The 22,013-nt window shown below is 44.5% G+C and overlaps 2 protein-coding genes across 5 annotated transcripts in view; one reads left to right on the forward strand and one right to left on the reverse strand.

Annotated features, from left to right (window-relative positions):
* LOC119457541 (two pore calcium channel protein 1) overlaps positions 1-1,815 on the reverse strand; it is a 45,258-nt gene extending 43,443 nt beyond the window's left edge. For 2 of the 4 annotated variants that reach the window (XM_037719147.2, XM_037719146.2), the window contains exon 1: positions 1,434-1,713. In XM_037719147.2, coding sequence (XP_037575075.1) covers positions 1,434-1,513 — 80 coding nt within the window. In that variant the 5' untranslated portion in view covers positions 1,514-1,713. Of the gene's footprint in view, positions 1-835; positions 1,367-1,433 lie in introns of those variants that run through there. The other 2 variants (XM_037719145.2, XM_037719144.2) reach the window with 2 other exon arrangements.
* Positions 1,816-2,477: 662 nt separating this feature from the next.
* Positions 2,478-20,918, forward strand: LOC119457542 (UBX domain-containing protein 1-B-like). The gene is made up of 10 exons (XM_037719148.2): positions 2,478-2,733; positions 2,835-2,888; positions 3,662-3,762; positions 8,933-9,047; positions 10,454-10,585; positions 12,646-12,765; positions 14,487-14,558; positions 16,627-16,777; positions 18,956-19,136; positions 20,701-20,918. The coding sequence occupies exons 1-10, from the start codon at positions 2,681-2,683 to the stop codon at positions 20,742-20,744; spliced, it is 1,023 nt and encodes a 340-aa protein (XP_037575076.1). The 5' UTR covers positions 2,478-2,680; the 3' UTR covers positions 20,745-20,918.
* Positions 20,919-22,013: the final 1,095 nt, after the last annotated feature.

Genomic DNA, 22,013 nt, shown 5'->3' on the forward strand with positions numbered 1-22,013 from the left:
GACGAAGCTTGGCATGCTTAGATGCAACAAGAGACATTTCGCACGAAGCATGATTAGTATAATAATTTAGCACGAAGTAATGATTAGTGCGAAGTAGCAAACAGACAAAAGCAAGCATGCAAAAGCGCTATAGCAGGCATGTGTCATGCACTTAGTGCACTGTTAAAAATGAAGTAACCACATGAAGATTCTATTTTTCTGATAAAGCAACCAGGTTATGACCAACAGCGTTTGAAAACAATGCTGTATTCAACACACAGACCACAATATGAACACAGAAGCACTACCTGGATTTGTACTTTACTGAGAAGGGTAGAAACTAACAAATGTGAAGTGCCTGAAAAAGATGAGAATGCACTTCACATTTGTCATGAGCTGCATGCGAGCAGTGCACCATCAGTAAGTTTGACTTGAACAATTACTGGAATAACAGAGGACTGTAATTTTCAACAACTGTGTCCGCTGCAGACAATTGCATAGCAAATTTTTTAATGGATTATGCACACCATGGCTGGAGTTCATTCACTCCCATCTTCTACGAACATGCAACAAAACAAGCCTTCCCAGCATCATCAAGTAAATTACGGTGCATTTTATCACAAATATTCAGACACCCGCAACTGCTGAATATATAACCACTGAGAGCGAGCGAAAGGAGCTCCAGGATCTATGACACAGCCAAACGGAAACTAGCGATACTGCAGATGCATGCTATAGAGGCTACAAAAAAGGCACTATGCCGCAGATTTGACGAAACATTACACTTCCAATTTTTCTATCACCAGCACATGCACGCAGACCATTCCCATGAGAATAGCAAGGTTGAAACTCCTACCAGGATCATGCTTCGCATCATGGTTGATCGCTAGCTGGTGGTGCTGGCAGGCCAGCACAAACACAACACAAGCGCACTGTAGCACTGAAAATAAAACAATAAAAAAAAAAGAGAGAGAAAGCCGCCCGATGATTGGGAATCGATGCTACGACGTCGTACTATCCAGAGGTTTGCGCTGCGCTCGCACTCGTTACTTAGCGCGGGCGCGCGAGGCAGTGTGCGAAGCGTGTGTCGTGTTCCTTTTTTCTTTATCGCTTTCAATTAGGCGCAAACCACAGGTGCGAACCGCAGCTATAGGGGCACGGGAGCAAGGGCATGTCAACATATATGACGGCACGTCTTCGCCCGCCTTTGTTCGCTCCGCATATGTGTCAATGCTGCCGAGCACTCCCGACACACATGTGCATTGACGTCCTGGAAGAACGGGCGTCACGGGTTCGCCCCTGCATTGAAGGTCCGCCGAAAAACTTGGCACACCTAGTTGAATCATACGAAAATTGGACAATTAATTGAGAAACAGCTAACAAACACAGAGACGCACTGACATAAACGGACAATTGAGTACGATGTTCTGTTTGGCAGTGTCGGCGTTTACTACCTGTTGTCGGTGGCCCGTGAGCCGATCGGTGGAAGCGTGGCCACCTTTCCATCTCGGAGACGCGAGTACGATTTGAACATTTCTTGAGGGAGTATCTGTCAGGATTGAAGGCGGGCACAACTTCGGGCGCGCGTTCACAATCACCTCTCCATTGCACGGGCGCTGACCGCTGCTCCGTTCCGGACGGCCCGCCGATGGTTCAGCGCCGACTTGACAGCTCGGCTAAGCCACGCCAAGCTGTGGGGACACCGAAGATGCGGGTATCCACCCCCTTGGAAGGCGGCCAGCAGACCGCCACCAGCGGCGCGCACCGGAGCGGATGTGGTTACGCTCGGACGCCGACCGCGGAAAGACGTTGCGCGCATTTTGCATGCGACGGCATAACCATACGCGCCAAGCATGCGGGCATACAGGTGAATAAAATAAAACAGCAAAATGAGATAACTATTCAGTCGACGTTATATAAGGGCCCTTTATTCGTCTCCGAACTATGTACTCATAGGTCGTGCGGTTTGTGTTTACATGAAGGAAAACTACACCACATTTGAGGTAAAACTCGGTACAAGTAAGCGCATTTCAGTAGATCGAAGCTACGTCACACTCAAGCCCAAGGCGTTACGTAATTCAAAGCACAACTTTCCATTAAACAAGGGTCGCTATAAGCGTGAGAATCAGGAGACAATAAATCACGCTAACAGCTAGCAGCTATTTCCCATCACATGAAAGACTGCGAACGTTCGTCAAACAATTTAAAATTTCGCGCCGTCTTGCGTCGGGGTCAGAACCGTGGTTAGAACCGACGTTAGAACTCCGTGCTGGGAAATAAGAACCGAAACTATTATGAACCAATGTCGTTATGAACACGCAAAGTCAGCAATCCGTAATTATACAGAAATGTATCTGCGCCTCAAAATAAAAGAAATTATCTATATTTCTACAAACCACCGTTGCCTGCTAAGATACTCATTATGATTTTATTGGCGAAGTACCAAATGAAACTGCACCGAGAAAGCGGCAAGGTAGATATACCTTGAAAGCGGCATCGGCAGCGCGTTGTATCAAGCCAGCGCGAGCTCTCGCGCGAGGATCGGTGTTGTCTGGGTCAAGCCTTTTGAGGCAATTTGAAAGCTGGGACGAATTTTGTACACCGTGGTTTTCCGTACACTCATGCGTTAGTCTCGCGTTTGTTCTCTCGATCATTCCGCTGTGCCTTTTTCAAAGACCGACAACCTCGGATCGCCTCCGTCATGTCGTCCATAATAAGCATCTTGGAAGAAATGGGGTTCTCCGCCGAGAGAGCGTAAGTCCACTCCACGTAATTTTGCTCACGAGAACAGTGATGGTTTCTGTAGTAACATCTCCCCAGGCTTATATTTCGTTGCGTCTTGTCGGAATTTCTAGGAAGAAGGCGGTCGAGGTCTGTGGTGACCAGAACGTGGAAGCCGCCATGGAATGGTGAGTTGTGAAAGCGTTTAGCTTTCTTTAGGAACTAACCACGATTTCTTCGTGTCTTGCCGTTTTCGTAGGCCGATCCCGAAGGTACCGCAGTCTAACATAGGAGAAAGCCGTACAATGGTACGGTACCACCGTGCAGTGGTAGAGCGAGCGTGCTCGCATTTTTCCTTATTGACAGCTAGCGTTTCGAGACGCTTTCGTATGTACGAAGGCTAGTTCGTTGACATTCGTCTTTCTTTCACACTTTCACACATATATACACAGCTTCACATATCACACGAAGTGATATCATACGCGATCACTTTTCTTTTTGTATTTGTGTGTAAATGTGAATGTGGGAAGTCTGTACAATAACTTTTATTTAGTTGCGAGTAAGCGCCTTGTGCTGTCGTTGCTTGTGTCTCGCCTTTTTGTTGCACCTTAGAAAGTTCTTTAAATGAGATGCTGTCGTCGAGACGGTGCGCGTCTAGTCCAAGATGCCGACGTCGTACGAGGCGCTGTGCCGGGTTCCGAACTGGTCCTTGAGGAAGTGGCGCTTGAGGTACAGGTTGGCTCCCGGGTACGGTTACGGCGCGGTGGTAACGGGAACATAACGCATAGTGCTACGAATATCCACCTCCCAAAGGGTGCTAAACGTCTTCTCAGATAGTAACAGGGGTTAGTACTTCATAATTTTTCCTCGTATGTCGAGCATCAAGGCAGACCGTGCGCGTAGTTTCGAAATCGCCGCTTGGCGGTTATTCACGTTTCAACTTTTTTCGCGCGGTTTGCAGGCTTCTAGCGCACGCAGATGAACCGATGGACACCGCCGACCCGGCCGAGCCTGTGCCGAAAGCGCCCTCACCGCAACCGAAGGCCGGTATTGCGGCTACAGGTGAGAATCCTGTAATGCAATAGTGCTCTCGGGCTGCTGTATCTCTCGATCACGTGAGTTGCGGCTAAATCAAGATTACGAGCCTTGCGCAGAGATACCTGTCGTGCTTTGTCAAAAGAGAGACAGAAAAACAAAAAGTGTGATACACACCTGAGTTTAGCGTAAAGTCTTCTTAGCCAGTGTCCGTTGTTCAGCAGTTAGTGCGGAGTATTTGTCATGCATGTCGGCTGCAGTTTATTTATGTAGCTTGTGTTTTGAAGGCTGGTGAGCCCTGAAGCCTAAACCCCATGTGAGCGATTTTGTGTGTAACAGCGACAAGCTATGGCTTTGAGCGACGAAATGGGTCGTTGTGCAAAAGGATCAGTCATTCTCGTCACTCATTCGCTCGGTTCTGTTAACCTATTCATCGCTTGTCACCCGGAAGTGCTATGAGCGACTAGTCAATAGTGCAGAGTCGGAACAGGATGTACTTACATCAGTCACATACTACTGGTTGTTGGATGGAACGAGCAAATGACCAAATTTTAATATGTGCAGGGATAAAAGAACTACTGCTAGTCCTTCATAAATATTTTATGCTGCTCTCTACATCAGAAAAAATCAACTTAATTTATTAAAGTATACGGCGGAGAAGGTGCTTCCGGTTGCTGCTCGCGAAAAAATGGCAAAATTTGGGGCGAAATTCTCGGTTGTCGGCGGGCAAAATTCGTTATTTTTAGCGGGTCTCCCGCTGCCACTTCGTTACGTAGAGGTCTCAAATACATGTGCTTCTATGGAGTAACGGCGGGGAATAGAAAAACTTCGTTATATCAAGGAATTCATTATATGGAGGTTCGTTATAAGCAGATTTAACTGTATTTTCAATCGCCAGGCTGGTCAGTGGTACAGTCTGCAGTTTGCAGGGTAACATCATGCTGTAAAACATTTTGGAAATGTTTTGGTAAAAGACATCTAAGCAAGAGGAAAAAGATGCAATGGAGATAAATCACATCATTGACATGACATCTACAGTTAGTTCCGCAGCCATCTTGCATTTAGACACTGTTTGAACTAGCACGATGGCTTGTTGGGTCGACAAATGGCCAGTTCTGTGATAATCTGGAACTTCGTCTATGTTTGCCTGGCTCACGAAACTGTGATGTTGATTTTGTGTGGGTTGACATTTGGAACCATGCTGTCCCGGGAGTGCTTTGGAAGTGTGGATGAGAATGTTGTCGGTAAATTGTTCGTGACTGCAGAAATTGGTGCATTGTCATTGGGCAGAGGCAACTTGATACTTCGTCCGTGCTAAGTTCACAGAGGAAGTGGAGGATTCAGGAGGAGTGGTCATCTCTCGATCCCTCTTGTAAGAATATGTAAACTAGTGATTTAGTAGAAATGTCGCAGATCATAAACAACTGCATAGTAAAACGTGGGGAGTGAGGCTTATGTGGTCGTACTGCTTGCATAGCTTCCTGAGCATTGCTCGCAAATTATTTGTTTGAGATCTGGCTACAGATGGCAGCACTGTTGCTGTGTTAGTGTGGATAAGCGGTGGGTGGCTTGCATTGAAATGTAAACGGCGGTGCTTCGTGGTAAACAATTTGGCCCAATTTTATGGTAATGAAACGCAGTCAGGAGTGGGACTCCTGCGCCAATTGCGCCATTTTGATACAAACGCAGATTCCTGCACCAAACTGCGCCAAACACTGAAAATTGACCAAAATTGCGCCACACTGCGCCAGAACAACTTCGGCATGTGTGCTTCGGCAGTGGTCGCGAACAGCAAGCGGATTCATTCTCCGATAAAAAGTTCAGGCGTTCACATTCCGCAGACCACACGATGATGCTTCCCGCACAGTTTCTCCTGATTTTGGTGCTTTTAACACTAGACTTTTCGGCACTTCTGGCAAGTGGCCGGCACGCGTGTGGCCACTGTCGGCTGTTGTCACTGCTGTCGGAGTGGCCAGGGCGGCTGTATTTAGAGTTTACTAGAATACGGTTGAGTGGGGCGAGCGGCACGGCGCTCTCTAGCTGAGGTGCAAAATAACGAAAAGCAGGCTTAGGGCACTCGCAGTTCACTTAGTTCGCTCGCAGCGCACGAAAATTGCGCTGCGAGCGAACTAGATATTAGGGATGTGCATGCTGCCGCAGGTTCGGCGAGCGGCCGTCTCTGTCTCCAGGGCCAGTATACCGTAAAAATATTCTGATTTGTTTTGATGCTCACATCGGCGAGGCCCACGACATTTCGAGTCTTTGACATGTTGCGAAGGGCTAATTGTGGATTTGGAATAAAAAGTCACAGTTTCGCCCGAAAGGCGAAGCATCGATTGCAGTAGCAAATTAGTAGACAGCTATACGAAGTAAGGATAGTAATTTTATCCACCGTATAAACTTGTAAACATTCGCTTACTAACTAAATTAATATGCGAGCATGCTGTCACTTGAAAACAAGCAAACATGAACACGTTTCACTTGATGACCGCGGAAACTGGCAGTAACACTAAAAACGCGTAATTTAAGCACGACACTGCCCTTGCATAGTTATGCGCCAAGTTGTAAATATTTAAGAGGTTAGAATCATTAGGCTGCTTTATTTCATCTAATAATGGCCACTGTTTTCTGTCCAGCTCAAAGCATTCTGCGATGTGGACAAAGTGCAACTAGTGCCGGTAGCTTCGTGTGCACTGTGCTTTCGACATTTAGTTCGCGTTTAGGCGAGAGACGGCACGAAAGTCTATTCACTCACTGCTGCTGCGCACCTCCTCACTCCAGCATTTTGACGGCGAGTTCCTGCGATCGAGCGAGATGCGTTCACGTTTACCTGTGCACATGTTACACCGTGCTTGTTAAGTTAGTAAGCGTATGTTTATAACTGTCAATAAATTACTATCCTTAGTTCGTATAGTTGTCTACTAATTTCCTATCGCAGTTTGATGCTTTGCATTTCGGGTGAAACTGAAACTTTTTTTTTTTTTTTTTGCTGCCGAGTGATATTCATGCTGTCCATGTTGCGTGGTATCACAGAGATTGCGGAGTTAATCATCACATCGCGGCAAGTCGCTAAAGTGCTGCATTCATGTATCACTGCAACCATTTGATTTCTTTAAAACGAGGGAAAGTGCTTTCTACGGTCTTCTCTAAACGTGAGGCGGCAATAAAATTGGTATGATTGCAGTGAACGGAGCCAGTCATGCATCGCGTGCTCGACAGAGACAATCACTGATTTTGCTACACCGCAAAGACAATAGTGTAAGGCTAAACACTAATGTACATTGTCGTAAAATGCAGACGGCCGTGCTACAACCATGGAAGAAATGATCTTTCAAGATATGCACGCCATATGTGCACACGTAAACATGTTAGTGTGTAGCAGACGACACGCAGCGCAATCCACGCTATCCGCTATCCGTGGTTATGTCAATGCCCTTCAGGCGGCGACTCTGCTCGATCTCGCGACCAATAGGGAGGAAAGTTTGTGCCTTCCAGTATCATGATACGCACCTTTGTACTAATACATCTACACTATGTTTAATGCGCTCTGGTGCATACTTCTGCATTGTGATTTTAAAGGAACACTAAAGAAGAAAAATATTTAACATGTATTATTAAAATATCCTTCTACAATACCAGCAAAAAGTAAAGACAGGTGGTGATACCGCCTAGAATGACATCATGAATTTTGACGGCTTCTGCTTGGGGCTATTTAACTCCTTCTTATTGGTAAAGATGGACAATGTTGTAGTATTCTAAAATAGCCAAAGACTAAACTTGGCAAGTTTCGAGAACTTCCAATGTGAATACGAAAAGATAATTTAATATCCGGGATGTTCACATTGATGTACTAGCGCTGGAGTGTCGGGGGGGGGGGGGGGGGGTAGAATAATGGAACTTTGACCTTTATTCTCTCTTCCAATAATCAACCTATTACCGCCAAATTAATGAGAATAGAGTTTTGCAAGAATATTTTGTTAGTATAAACTGTGTACGAAGGGGTTCAGTTCAAGAGGAGGCGATTCATTTTAACATTTATCCTGTTGGTCTGTTTATTCTTTAACGTTTTCTTTGCACTATGGTCCAGAGGATTTTTAGGTACATTGATTTTTTTTTTTTTTTTTCGCTGGCCAGGGTCTGAAATTGTGGCTTGTACAATGAACCTGTTTTTCCTTTAACTTAGAAAGAAAAAACATGACGCAGTTTCGCCCGAAAGGCGAAGCATCGATTGCGATAGTAATTAGTAGACAGCTCTACGAAGTAAGGATATTAGTTTTATCGGCTGCATAAACTTGCAAACATTCACTTACTAACTAAATTAACAAGCACGGTGTAACGCGTGCGCAGGCAAACATGAATGCATCTCGCTCGATGACTGCGGAAACGCACTGTCAAAACGCTGGAGTGAGGAGGCACGGCAGCAGCAACGAGCGAACTAAACATTGAAAGCACAGCGCATACGAAGCTACCGGCACTAGTTGCACTTTATCCACATCGCTGATCGCATTCAAGATACGGCGCCAAGCTTTCACTTGCACACACAGCGAACAGCGTGCGGCGACGATGTTACCGTGTTTAGACTTTATACGGAACCTCACAGCAACGTCCACGGCAGAAATGCGCTAGGAGTGTCCATATAATTTCCATCGCATGCGCTCATTGCTGCTTTTTTGTTGCTCAAGTTTCATAGCAGATTGTATTTTATGGCCTTGATCGTTTGTTATAACACTCAGCGCTGGTACTTGCACGAAAAATAAAAATTCAAATTTGGCGTTTCTGTGCCTCTCTTGGTCTCCGCTTCCCCCATTGCCAGTGCTTAATGGAAATCAGTCTCGATGGTCATGTGCTTTGCCGTATTGCAGACACCAAAGGTGACAATGAAACAAACGTCATATCTGCCACGTTGACATAATTCACACCGGGGAGCACAAACAATATCCTGTTAGCTTTTCTATTCTTTACAAGCAAGGCAAGTAACTGTACCAAGTGTTAAATTCAACAGTCCGAACTATGAAGTGCGATTTTGCCACTAAAATTTGAGCAAGAACCGTGCTGTGCTAAGTGCAAGATAAATTTGTTAATGTAAAAGAAAAAAATGCGGGTTACTGTGTTATTACACTGAGTATGTATACTTTTCGGGTATACATGTTTGTGTGCTAAGGTTGACCGTTGGCGTTCTTGCGATGCTTTGTTTTAGAGTCTGCTGGCCACACTGCGGAGCACAAAGACCAAGCAGGAGAAGCCAGTAAGGAATCGGTATCTGAAGCAGACGCGGCTGCGGCAGCTTCCGCCAAGAGTTTCAAGTGTGACGAGTAAGTCGAGCAAGAACAATGCTCTCCTCAGTTTCGGGTAGGTTTAAGAAGGCAATAAGCTTGCGCAATGAAAAAGGCTGTCAATTACGTTGAAGGGTAGAAATGGTTGGATGTATGGCTAGTTAACCCTTTCTGTACTGCATTAAAGCACTAAAACTAAGCAAGTGTTACTACGTTTGTAAAATGTGAAGGTGAAAGCCTGCCAGCTGTGGAAGAAGACTACTAACTTACGAGCAGCGACACGAGTATAGGAACACTGGCATGATCAGCATCGGAGCCAGCTGTGGAAGAAGACGATGATGATGAACGCGTAAGCAGTGGCACAAGCGCGTCTGTGGCCACGTGACGTGTGCAATCAAGCACACATTAGGCGCACAATTAGTAAGCCACAACCGTGGAGCAGTCGTGGCTTCAGGGCACTGTGCTCGTCTCGCACCGCGTAGGCCCAGGTTCGATTCCTACCCATACTGAAATTGACCAAATTTTCTTTTCAAAGCCACTAATTTACTTTGTTTAAAGGAACCTTTCTGAGAAATATGACGTCAATCCGAGCATCTTTAGACGTGTTTTTACTCATTGCGGTGTCAGCCATTTTTTGTCGCAAAGCCACTAATTTACTTTGTTTAAAGGAACCTTTCTGAGAAATATGACGTCAATCCGAGCATTTTTTGGAGTGTTTTTACTCATTGCGGTGTCAGCCATTTTTTGTCGCAGCATAGTTTCGCCAAGGTAACTAACTGCAAGATCACCGCCAAGGGCACCGCTAACATAGCCACCTAAGACTTTCGCCTTAAAAGTGTAAAGTGCTGAAAGGCATCAGCATTGATAAAGGCATCGCTACAAAATGCCGGTCCTGGTGGCAACAATATTCCATCAGCAAGTAAAGAAAGAGTTCGAAAAGGTTCTGATAATATTTTTGCCTAGTTTTAATGTTGCTTTAATAGATAGCTGTCGATCGAGTAAATATTCTATTGAGCCTCAATTATTTGAGGGTACAACAAATAACTATGCCAACTTTTAATGCGACCAGCTCAAAGCATGCGTCAAGCGCAATGTGGTTTTGGACACGAAAAAGGAGTTCGGCGAAACCTGGCGGTACCAGACGCCACTGACGCGCGCAGGCCTCACACAGGCACACACACACACCATGAAATGTTCACTGAATCAACATGGGGGAGAAAAAAACCTGGCGCACGGTGAGGAGTCTGAGGGGGAAACAACTGACGTTTAAATATTTAGACCTCAAAGAGTTGCTTTAGATTTTTTCTGTTTCTAGCTTGTGCCATGTTAAGCTCGTGACGGTCAACAAAGATTGCAAATTAGCGAAGTCAACCAAACCTTCTCTGTAGCTTGAGGTGCTGTGTGTAATCGTCAACAAATCGTGGCATTTTCTACCATTGTTCAAGGTGTGGCAAGCTCTTCAAGAGTTCACCAGAAGTAGAATTCCATGCCGTCAAGTCCGGACACAAAAGTTTCTCCGAGTCCGTGGAGGAGGTCAAGCCACTTACCGAAGAGGAAAAGCAGGAACAAGCCAGAAAGTAGGTTTACTTTCCTTCCTTGTTTTTTTCCTTCCTGTATTTCTATATTTACTTATTTTTATTGATTTCTGCATTCATTTATTTACTATATGTTTGTGCGCTATAGGCAATCGACTATTTATGTATAAAAGGTAGAAATTTAACACAGCACGGAATATACATTATTAAATTTTTAAAGAAGTACTGACAAAATTTGTATCTCACCATCATTTCTTTATTAGCTGTTGAACCAGTATTGGCATTATGGAGCCTGAATTACTCGAGAGCGCAATAGATAATTGCAGCAAGTTTTAACGCAACCAGTTCGAAATGTGCAGTGTGGCTTGGGACATGAGAACGGAGGCTATCCGCATCACCGTAACCTGATGTGGCGGCCTCTGGGCACCAGACACCGCTGATGCGTTCACACAATATGACTATACTGTTCGTTTCCAATTTTTTCTTTTTTTTAATATGAAGGGTCCTAGATTACCTAGAGTCCTTCTTAGACAAATAAAACACAAGTGCTGATCAACGTGCATAAAAACGAAACATTATTACACCGAAAAGAAAACAACCGTTGACAGAAATAACGATAGGTGTGTCTGTGCCCCACAATAAAAGAGCTGAAATTCGTACAATTGTTGCTCATCTTCACGGCCAACTTTCCTGTGAGGATTTGGTTGCTGTGGTTTTAAATAAAACATCAAGAATTGTAATTTAGTTTTTATCACTCGTTTGGTTATCATAAGATTTCTAAAATTATTTTTAGGGTTGTGCGTATGTTAGAAATTTAGAATACAAATTGCATAATTTCTGCCATTCACTTTGTATTTGACTCGAGAAATTATTATTCATAGTGGTAAGAAATTTGTTTATTTCAAATATACAGGGTGTCCCAGCTATCACAGAGCATGATTTAAAAAGAGGAAAGGCGTTATGCGAAGCAAACCTAGTGTGTATTGTTTCCAGTACAGTGCAGTAGCTGCCAGTAATTTTTTCGTTACTGATATTTAATTAGGTAATTGTAATTAATTATCTCACTTGAGAAGTACTGTCCTAATTATCAAAGTGTCAATGAGAAGATTGTAGAGCAACATGCAAAACTCCCGATACAGTTTTCTGTTGCTCAATACCTGCTACATAAACGTGTTTTTTCGAGCGTGAAAGAAGCCCGCGAATACACGCAGAATTGCCGCGCGACTGGCCGCTCAAAGCATTTTCCGTGTATTCGCAGGCTTCTTTCACGCTCGGGAAAACACATTTATGTAACACATTTATGTATTCAAACACCCCTAATACCGTAGACATCTGTGAATTCGACTCCGGTTAATTCGATCCCTACCGAAGGTCCCAGCTGGCACCCATGCATTTTTATGGGCCTGAATTTTGGTTGTTTCAATCCTAAGATTGGCCTTCGCTGGATAATTCAAACTTGAGAAGAGTCGGCACGCATGCGTCCACCCCTATGGTGACCACCCCAATAGAAAAAATCCTGTAGTGGCAGCGTCTGTCTCGGTAAAGTTTAGAGGGCAGTGAAATTGTTGAACATACATCATCTCCCATCGAAAACGCCTATCTTTAGCCTGCCCTATGAAGATTTTTAAGCAATAATGATAGCTCACAATGTCTGATTACGGTATTTACACGATTTTAACGAGCACCTTTTCTTTTTCCGAGAAAATGGGGCCAGAAATTGCTTGCGCTGTGCATTAAAATACGAAACGAAACTGTGTTCATATGACCTTTCCGCATAACACGTGTTAAAAAAAAAATGCCATTGTGCAACACCTGCCTATTTTTCTTGCATAAAAATCAGGTTCACTTTAGATTTCTACTTTGTTTGGGAACTTACTGTCATTTCTGTGTTAGTTTTTTATTTTGAACATATCGAAAGTGGGCACGTGTTAGAATCATGCAAATGGCTGCCAAATTAATCGGCGGTGTGTTTTGGAGTTATTTCTGCATCTTGTGTAATGCATGCAACCCACAGGATAATTAGATCAATTTCGGCGGTCCAATCAGTGTCGAATTAACGTAAGTCGACTATTCTATTCAACGTGTTCTTCGAAACTGCTCAGGCTGGAAGAAAAGATACGGCAACGGCGGCTCGAGCGGGAGGAGAAGGAGAAGAAGGAAGCCATCGAGCGAGAGAAGGAGCGCCGGAAGTTTGGCCAGGAGATTGCCACCACTCGGCAAAAGTGAGCTCCGCCATTGCATTCTTTCTTTCTTTGTCTTTCTCAAACAACAAAGAGTTGTTCGTGCAGCATTGCGTGAAAGCTCTCCAGCTGTGCTGATAGGAAACCCAATACTCGCAACAAGATGCGATTGTAATGTCGTAGTAATGGTAATAAAATTAGAGTTTAATGAAAACACTGCGACCTTATCGTACCTGGGGGCTTTTCCTCTGAAAAATTCATGTTTTAGACTACTGCTTGGCTACAGTAGTAACGTAACAATATGTGAGCACTAATGTAGCCACAATGGGTCATGAGGCACTCGATTGGGTTTGCGCCAGTACATGCAACGAGCTTTGTGGATTGGCAAGTTCAGCTGTACTGATACATTACGCTTTGGCACAATGAAATTGGCCACTCTTACGGTTAGAAAATGCTTGGTGAGGCAGAAAGGAAGACTGTAGTGACATTGCCCTGGTGCCCTTGCACCAGCTCGCATCGACATCATGGATTTTTATGGCATATGAGCGGGTCCACCTCACTGTTTATCAGACAAGGAAGGACAGTACCATATTCTAAAATAACCAGAAATGCTTTGAGTGAAAACATTATGTGCAGAAAAAATATTGCCTAACTAAACAACAATTGGTCAATTTTATACACTTTCTTTCAAAAGAACTTCGCAGTTAATGTTGATATCTGGTCTTTTATAGTAGAACCTCGTTGGTACATTCCACGCTGTTGCGTTTTCCTGGTTGCTACGTCACGTTTTCATGGTCCCTACCTAAAGCCCATTGACTCCTATATATTATGTTCCCATTTGATACCTCGCCATTCTGTAATGTTCCTGCATCTTTCGTTGCGTTTGAATGCTGCGGTCATGCAAATTTAACTGTGCACAGGCTTAAATTCGTTCTTGCACATTACTACCGAGATGATAAATGTATACTCATGGTTAAGCCTGTCAAGCCCCACCCGCGACCCGGCTCCAAAATGCCTAAAGTACTTGATCGATCATCAGTCCTGATAAGCATTTCTCAGCGCATTTAGTTTTTGCTGGTTTCCTCAATTCAGCTTCGCAGCAGTACGGTCGTGTTATGCAGTGAAGCATATTAAGAGTGGAAAGGGGCCACTGTCACGGAACATAGTACGTGTCCTTTAATTACAGACACGCGCTCGCGCACCTGTCTTCGGTCACAGTGTGAGCACTGAGACATCTAATAAGCAACAACTGTACTGGCAGCCATTTAGAGCTGTTTCTGGCTCTAACGATTTGGGGCCTTCCTCATTGCTACATTTGTGCTGTGCATTGCGTTGCCATAGCAATTGGCACATGTTGACACATAGGTGGAGTAAATACTAGTAGAGAGGGTGGGGGAGAGAGCACTGTGACATCAAATGCTGGGAGTTGAGGGTTCAGCAAAGTCACTAACTGGGCGCCAGTCATCTTGGTGGAAGCAGTGCCCAGTATGCAGTGCAAAAGAAAAAAGGAGAATTTTGTCTTCTTCGTTTTTTTCCGTATTTTGTGCCGTATACTGAGTGCTGCTTCCCGCATTCCAAGATGATAGTCCAGGCTGTACGCAGAAAGAGGGTGGGGGTCTAGGAGATGTGTGGGAATTGCAAACAGAGATTAGGTGCAGGAGCACTTGTCGCAATAATTGGGCGCAGTGGATGCGTCAGTTGCTGTGGTGGCCAGATCAGAGTGCATGGCACTCAGCGTTGTGCTCTTGCTTTTGCCATGCCAGGATCGAGGAACAGGAAATGCTGAAGTTGGCCGAAGAGAAGAAGAGGGAGAAGATGGAAGCCATGCTGGCAAAGTAAGCCTTCTCATGTGTTTACGTACACAATTTTTTTTTTTTTATTATTGAGCATGCTACACCAAGATTGACAAATGGCAGCATGCTAAGTGTTTCTTGAGGTATAATCTACAGCCTTTCTTTTTTTCTTTCCATGCCCTTATTAGTAGGACAGGTCACCGACCACTGTTAAAGAAAAAAAGAAATTTGATGCTTCCAGATCTGTGCAGATTGGTTCACAACGAGCCAGTCACCAAAAGATCCAAATCCTGTGCCTTATGGAAAAACAAGTAACTGATACAAAATTGGCGCTTTTTGGAAGAAGCAAATCTGAATAAGAAAAAGAAATCATTTTGTTGAATTTGAGAATCAGTGACAAAAGATACGGTTCCATGCCATGTTAACAGTATCTTTACATCGGCAGCACGAAGCAGAGCCCGCCATGCTTCAGCGTCCACTTCATCCCGGCGGTTGATAGTGTCGCTCGCAGCGGGACAATGGCGCTATCATGAAAATTGCATGCAGCGGGAAGTGAATGCTTGGTCTGCTTCTCACTTCAACGGGTCTCTGAAACTCTAGATTACGCAACCTTCAGCACTAAATGTGCGGGAAGAAAGTGTACATGATGCCACACCATGTGGGCCCACTCACTCTTTGCACATGCAGCTGATTACCCTAAAATATGGCGTGCAGGCTGCATATATGCTCAGCCACTAGAAAAAGAGACAAGTACCAATCTGCCCCCATTTCGTCCTCCCACTTCCTCCTTGCTCGTGCAGGATGACCACACTTATCTAGGCACCATCCTTCTTGGCCCACCCTGGCACGCTTTCTCTCACACCCAAAACATACAGCCCATAGGGCACAATAAGGTCTTATCGCGCTCGGATGTTATATGGAATGTGACTCTGCTCTGCTTTGGTGGTCACTGATAGCTCTAGGTCATGTGGCACACGATTTGAGAGGTGCATTCGCAAGCAGCCCCTTGTAATTCAACCATTTGACCATCTGCATTTATTGAAGTTTTCGTTTATGGGCTCAGTATTCCTTCAGAGCAGCAGTGGAATTTCGTTTTATTGAAATTAAGTATAAACACACTTCGTTATATTCAGGTTCTAAATTCATGGTCATGGTTTTTTTTTTTTTCTTTTTTTTAAATGGAACGAATTCCGTTTCTAAGTAACACATTAGCAGGCTCTAAATTCAAACACTGTTTATTGGCAATTATCTGGACACTTTACAAAGCTTTCACAATCTAAATGTTTCAGGAAGAATTAGGGCATGACAGTGCATTTAATTGGGATAATTAGTGTTTGACAGGCAACATAGCCTCTTTGTTGATGTCGTCATCACCTCATGATCACCATCGTACTCTGAATCAGAACTCCTAAGCATTTCTTCAATTTCTTCATTGTTAAAAAGACACACTGGCTTCTTGCGCCAATCTGCCATTTAGGAAAATGCGATGCAAGCAACAACGCCAATCGATCAGCTTTGTGCGCCATTTGTTGTGTAAAAACAAAACCTGCCATACCATTGTAGTTTTGCCAACTTTGTGTAGACAGCGTAACCAACCTACGGATGTTTCAGATTCACAAATTATCTCGGAAAAGGAAGATGAGCGTTCGGAAAGTATGCGACTTACTCGGACATGGCCAGGGTCATCTGTGCCCAGACTACACTCGAACATGGCACTTAAAGGGTTGAGTTGTGGCAGACAATATGAGAGCCAACTAATAACAACCGATAGTTATTCAGTTAACACTTGTCTACGCACAAACGTGTGCCTTATGCATGCGCCATGTTGAATCCCAGCGTCTCATTCTGTACACCCATCACCTGTATTCCAGAAAGGCTCTTTCACTCTCTAGTAGCATTAAGGAAGCTTGGCTACACGTTTATCGCCATTATGATATATAAAATAGGCTTTCAGGGCAATCTCTCGGAACATGGTATTTCCGTGTCTAAGCGAAACTGTGGTTGCAGGAAACAGCAGTTCGCACCCAAATGAATTCGTATCAACTAGCTTGACTCAGCGAACGCCTAAATTTAACCTACCCTTTCGTTTATCTTTCATTACATTCAACAGAAAGAAAGTACTTGAGGACATTGAAAGGGACAAGTTGGAGCGGAGAGAGAAATTTAACATGGGAGGCCCTCCTCCTCCAACAGTGGTCAAGCCTGCCGCTCCAGTTGCACCATCGGAGCCAAAGAAAGAGTACGACCAATGCAAGCTTCAGGTACATTGCTTTTAAGCGTACTAATCGTAGAAAATTTTGGTGTGGGTCATTAATTGATTACTGTGTAAGCACATTTCTAACCCGCACTTTTTCTTTTCTGAGGAAATGGGTTTGAATATAATGCACACCTGCCAACTCTCCCGAATTGTCCGGGAGCCTCCCGAATTTTGCTCACATCTCCCGATTGTACGGACGCGACCTCAAATCTCCCGAAAAGTAGTCGCCACAGCACAGCGTTTTTTTTTGTTTTGTTTTTTTTTTTCGTTCTGCTTTTTTTTACGCCCTATCGCTATAACCATATTACTCCCTGTAATATAACCATGTGAGAAAGTAGGTGGGATCACTTAGTCACCAGCATGCACCTTGAATCGTGGTAGCGGCCGCCGGCACCACCACGAACGCGAGCAACCGACGGGCACTGCCATATTGAATTTTCTTTTCTGGCTCTTTTCTGGCTGGCTCGCGCGTTTTTAGCAATCCAGTCGTTAATCGATCGTGAGTGCGCTACGCTTTTGGCTTTGTCAGGTTGTCAAGTGAAGTGCGGAATGCCAAACTACTCTTTGTTTCCCCGAGTTTAGTTAGAGCGATAGATGGTGCTTTCATAAGCCAAGAATAAGTACTTGCAAGTATTTATGATATCATATACGACTGACTTTGCGTGCTTTGTCACTTCGCGGAGAGATGACAAGTATGTACTCTCTACCACTTGCACCGTTTCACATGGTGGCAAAAAATTCCACGGAGGATGGCATATTGTGGTTCACAGACAGCAATAGCGAGCTGTCTGACAATGATGTATATTACTGTATTTATTCGAATTTGAGGCAAGATTTCTTTTTCCCCAGAATCCTTAGTCTCGAAGTCACAAATGCCTTATATGCAAATTTTGTTTTAAGTGTGGCTTCACTGAAGTGAAAATTTTGCTCTATAGTGTGGCCTTACGGCAGCGCACGCCGTGATTGAAGTCGTACTTAAGACGAAATTCGCGCTGCCATGAAGCCACACCTAAAGAGAAAACTCGCATGTAATCCGCACTCTGCGTGTTGAAGCATTCATCCCCTCTATTTTATGATCAGCATTTTGCGTTTTGGCTGTATTAGTAATTAATCTGGGCAATCCCTGCAGAACTGGATAATCCTATCCGCTACGCTATATCGCCTTATATTAGTGTGCATACATATATACATTTTTTTTCTTGGGTCCCCCAACTTCACCTTCCCCTTATAATCGAATAAATATTGTAGATGTAAATAAGTTATATTCTACGAAGATAGGTTCTGTGGGTCTTGTTTTTTATTTCTCATTGCGAAGATCAAAGGCAGGCTACTTTTCTCTCTTTACAAAGTTGGATGTGCGTTAGATTTGATTCCACATTGATTTTGAGTGTAACGCATAGAAACTGCATGCACGTTAAGATCGGGCAAGAGCAGTATCTGCTGTTGTGGCCCCAGTGCCTCCCTATCTTTGTCGGCCACCTGTGTTTGATTGCTTGTCTCCTAAGGGGTGGTTTGAGCCTTTGAGTTTCTCGCTAAAATTGCTGGAGCGACATCTAGCACTACTGGGAATCCATACATGGATTTACCTAAACTTATTTCTTTTGGTTGCAAGTGACTTTGTGACTTTACACATTTAAATTTTCAACAGAGTACTGTGTTTTAAGTGCAGCTGTTCGCAATGATTATGTATGTGTGCAGAGAACTTTTTGCCACCATGCATGTGTAAAAATTACGCTTGCTTGCAAATTTAGAAAGACAATAGCATTAACCCCCTAAACTGTCGATTACAAGCTAACTTGTTGGGAACTTTCCACAATTTTTGCACATGTGTATATGTGCAGTTTCTTGCACACTTAACTAATAAATAATACCCAATAACTTTTGCTATCTTCTTCAACAAGACTAGTAAAAATGCGGTGTGCATTCCTAGTATATTTAAAGAAAAATTGGCAGAAAATATGCAGGTTTAAAAACAAAATCCCACCCTATGAAATATTATTGCGGAATTTATCATGGCAGTTAAAGGGTAACCAATGCAACAAAAATCTTTTAAGCGGCAAGCACAAAGATTAGACAAATCCGTGCTGGACATCCCATAGTAGCTGACCAGTTGTAGTGCTAGGTTTCCTTCCAATAAATTTAGTGGAGAACTATGGATTGAGAACGACGTGTGGTCTTTCAGATACGCCTAACAAACGGGGAGACGTTGACGCAATCCTTTGGAGCCCACGAAGAACTGGCAGCGGTGCGACTCTTTGTGGAGCTGAACAGGACAGATGGGGACTTTCCTTTCACGCTTATGACCAGCTTCCCAAGGAAAGTGTTCACCGAGGAGGACTACAACAAGCCCCTCAGCGCCTTAGGTGAGGTATTCATGTGAGCATGTGACGACCTGACCTGTAGATGTTAACCTCAAGAGACCCATCGAAATTTTAGTGGCACAGCGCCTTTTAAAGTCAGTTTTGATTGTCAGCTGATCTGTTCCAGTTCTGAAAAAAGGTGCCACATTTATTAGAATGCACAAAATTTGGAAATCGAACCCACGACCTCTCGGTCCGCGACGATAGATCGCCGAGCGTTTAACCCATTGCGCCACAAACGCATTTGCAGAGAGCTACACAGACGCGCCTTTTTTGTAACACTCCTCCGTGTACCCACACTCTTGCTCGGGGCGGTGCCGCCGCCTACGAGCAGAAAAGAGAAGTACTGCATTATGACACTAACGTGCACCGACAGTGAACGCTTCGGTGGTCTCAGCACTACGACGCCTCGATGCCAGCATTCGAAGGGACGCTGGCATCAAGAAGCACTACCAACGCCACCTAGGTGGCGCTCACCGTACTCAGCACAGCGGAGCGTGGCCTCCGCAATTAGCTCTGAAAATGTTTCTGAAGTTGATCGCGGAGGCTGCAATTACGACGCGCTGTACGCGCTGATTTGACTCGGTGACGATTCAGTTACGTGCTTTGTCTTGCGCGTTGTATTAGTGTGTCAGTTACGTGCTTCGTCTTTCGCGTTGTGCTAGCGTGTGCAGCGTAGTGCAGCTTCCATATGCACGACGGTTGCTCATGGTCTCTTTTTTCCACAGAATTCTTAGCCTCCGACACCCCTCCTGCCATATATGCGTGTGATAGATTTGGTAACTGTCTCAGTAGTTTAAATGCGGCAGCAGAGCCATATTTTCGTCGATCCAGATTTTAGGCGGCAACGTTACATTGTAGCTACATTGTGCTGGCGTAGTGGCTTCGGCATTGCACTGCAGTGTCCGAAGTTGCTGGATCAAATCCCGACCACGGCGGCTGCATTTCGATGGGGATGAAATGCAAGAATGCCTGTACAACGTGCATTGGGTGCATGTTAAAGAACCCCGGGTGGTCATAATTAGTCCCTTACTATGGCGTGCCTTATAACCATATCGCGGTTTTGGCATCATGTAAAACCCCAGAATTAACTTTTTTTTAAATAAATTGTAGCAGCTAATATGGGTGTATTAGGTAATACGGTCAGAATTCATCCGGAGTCCTTCATTACGGTGGGCCTCATAATCATATGATAGTTTTCACGCCTAAAGCCCCAGAATTTAATTAAAAATTCATTGCAAGTGGGTGTGCCTTGTAAAATCACTGGCTTCAATTCGTATATTGCAATATGTGCACTAAAGAAAATGGCTAGAAGTTGATTAGTGTAATTTTGTTAATTGGTCAATTATGTATATTGATTTACATTGTCTTTAATGTCCAGCTCTGAATAATATGACTCAATATATAGATTTGTACTATAATGCCACAGTGATGTTAAAACTTCTGTTAATGTTGGAAGACACCCAGTACTATAGTACACAGCTTTGGCAACCGCATGGCTTTGCATATGATGAAGTCATAGTTTCTCATAATTCCTTTTTTTTTCTTTCCTCCTGTTTTCATCTAGGGCTCGTTCCATCTGCAGTGGTGATCTTAACGAAAGCAAAGTGACTTAGCTGGTTTGCAATTGAGACGACTACAAGGCAAGCAACTTCAAAAGCCGCACGAGCTGCTGCGGTGTGCCGTCGCTGAGATTTGTATATTAACGCTGACTGTGCTGCGCGCAATAAAGTTCCAGTTCCCGTCATGCTTTGGGAAGCATGGCGGGCACTTTTCCTACACACATTGCCTACCTTTTCACACTCCGTGTTTGTCATGTCGGCCTTCTTAAACATTGCTTTGAAGAAACACTTTGCATCAGCGTACGTGCGGAATTCCCTGAAATTTGTGTAAGTTCGACAAATTTGGGCTTTTTCTAAATTTTACAAATGCTCTGCCATATTTTATGAAGAGTAAATTGAGTTTCTGAAGAAGTCTTTAACTGGTAAAGAGATGCTGGGGTGGTGCAAGATTGCAAGAGATTCAGGCAGAAAAATTGTGTTATGACTGTCAATCCACGTTCGGTTTTAACACTGCGCGTGTAGTCTGCGCTGTCAGCAGCTATCCGTCACGGGTGCCTGCAGAGGTGGGACTCCTGTGCCAATTGTGCCATTTTGATACAAGCGCAAATTCCTGTGCCAAACACACAAAATTGTAATTACGCCATGCTGTGCTAGAACGGCCTCGGCATGTGTGCTCCAGCAGTGGCTGCGATCAGCAAACGTATTCGTTCTCCGATAAAGAGTGCAGCCGTTCACATTCCGCACACCGTGTGACGGCGCCTCCAGCACAATTTCTTGTAACTTGAGCACTGGACTTTTCGACGCTTCCGGCAAGTGGTTGGCGCGTGCAACAGCCACTCCTGGCTGTTGTTGCAGCTGTCGGAATGGCCAGGGCGGCTGTATTTAGATAGTACTAAAGTACGGTTAAATGGGTCAAACGGCGTTGGAGCTCCCTAGCTGAAGCGCAAAGCAACAAGAATTAGGCTGAGGGCGCTGCGAGCGAACTAGATATTAGGGAGGCACGTGAAGCAGCTGGTTCAGCGGCTGGGCGTCTCTGTCCTCAGGGCCGGTATAATCTAAAACACTTCCAATCTGTTTTTATGCCCATAATGGCGAGGCCTCAGCCATTTTGATCAATCATGAAGGGCTAATGGTTGACTTGGAATAAAATGTTGCAGTTTCGCCCGAAAGGCGAAGCATCGATTGCGATAGCATTGCGTCGCGTGCACAAGCAAACATGAACACATCGCACTCGATGTCTGCGGAAACTTGCTGTCAAAGCACTGAAGTGAGGAAGCGCGCCAGGATCAGCGAGCAAATTGACCTGCGTGCTGCCTCT

Source organism: Dermacentor silvarum, chromosome 7, assembly GCF_013339745.2.
Source record: "Dermacentor silvarum isolate Dsil-2018 chromosome 7, BIME_Dsil_1.4, whole genome shotgun sequence".
Lineage (NCBI taxonomy): Eukaryota > Metazoa > Arthropoda > Arachnida > Ixodida > Ixodidae > Dermacentor > Dermacentor silvarum.

What these genes read in the sequence shown, in the direction of transcription:
- LOC119457542 (XM_037719148.2), top strand. Translation starts at nt 2,681, where the DNA reads ATGTCGTCCATAATAAGCATCTTGGAAGAAATGGGGTTCTCCGCCGAG. An exon ending in GGGTTCTCCGCCGAGAGAGC is followed by an intron (nt 2,734 to 2,834) that starts GTAAGTCCACTC and finishes CGGAATTTCTAG; the next exon opens with GAAGAAGGCGGTCGAGGTCT. An exon ending in ATGGAAGCCATGCTGGCAAA is followed by an intron (nt 14,559 to 16,626) that starts GTAAGCCTTCTC and finishes TACATTCAACAG; the next exon opens with AAAGAAAGTACTTGAGGACA.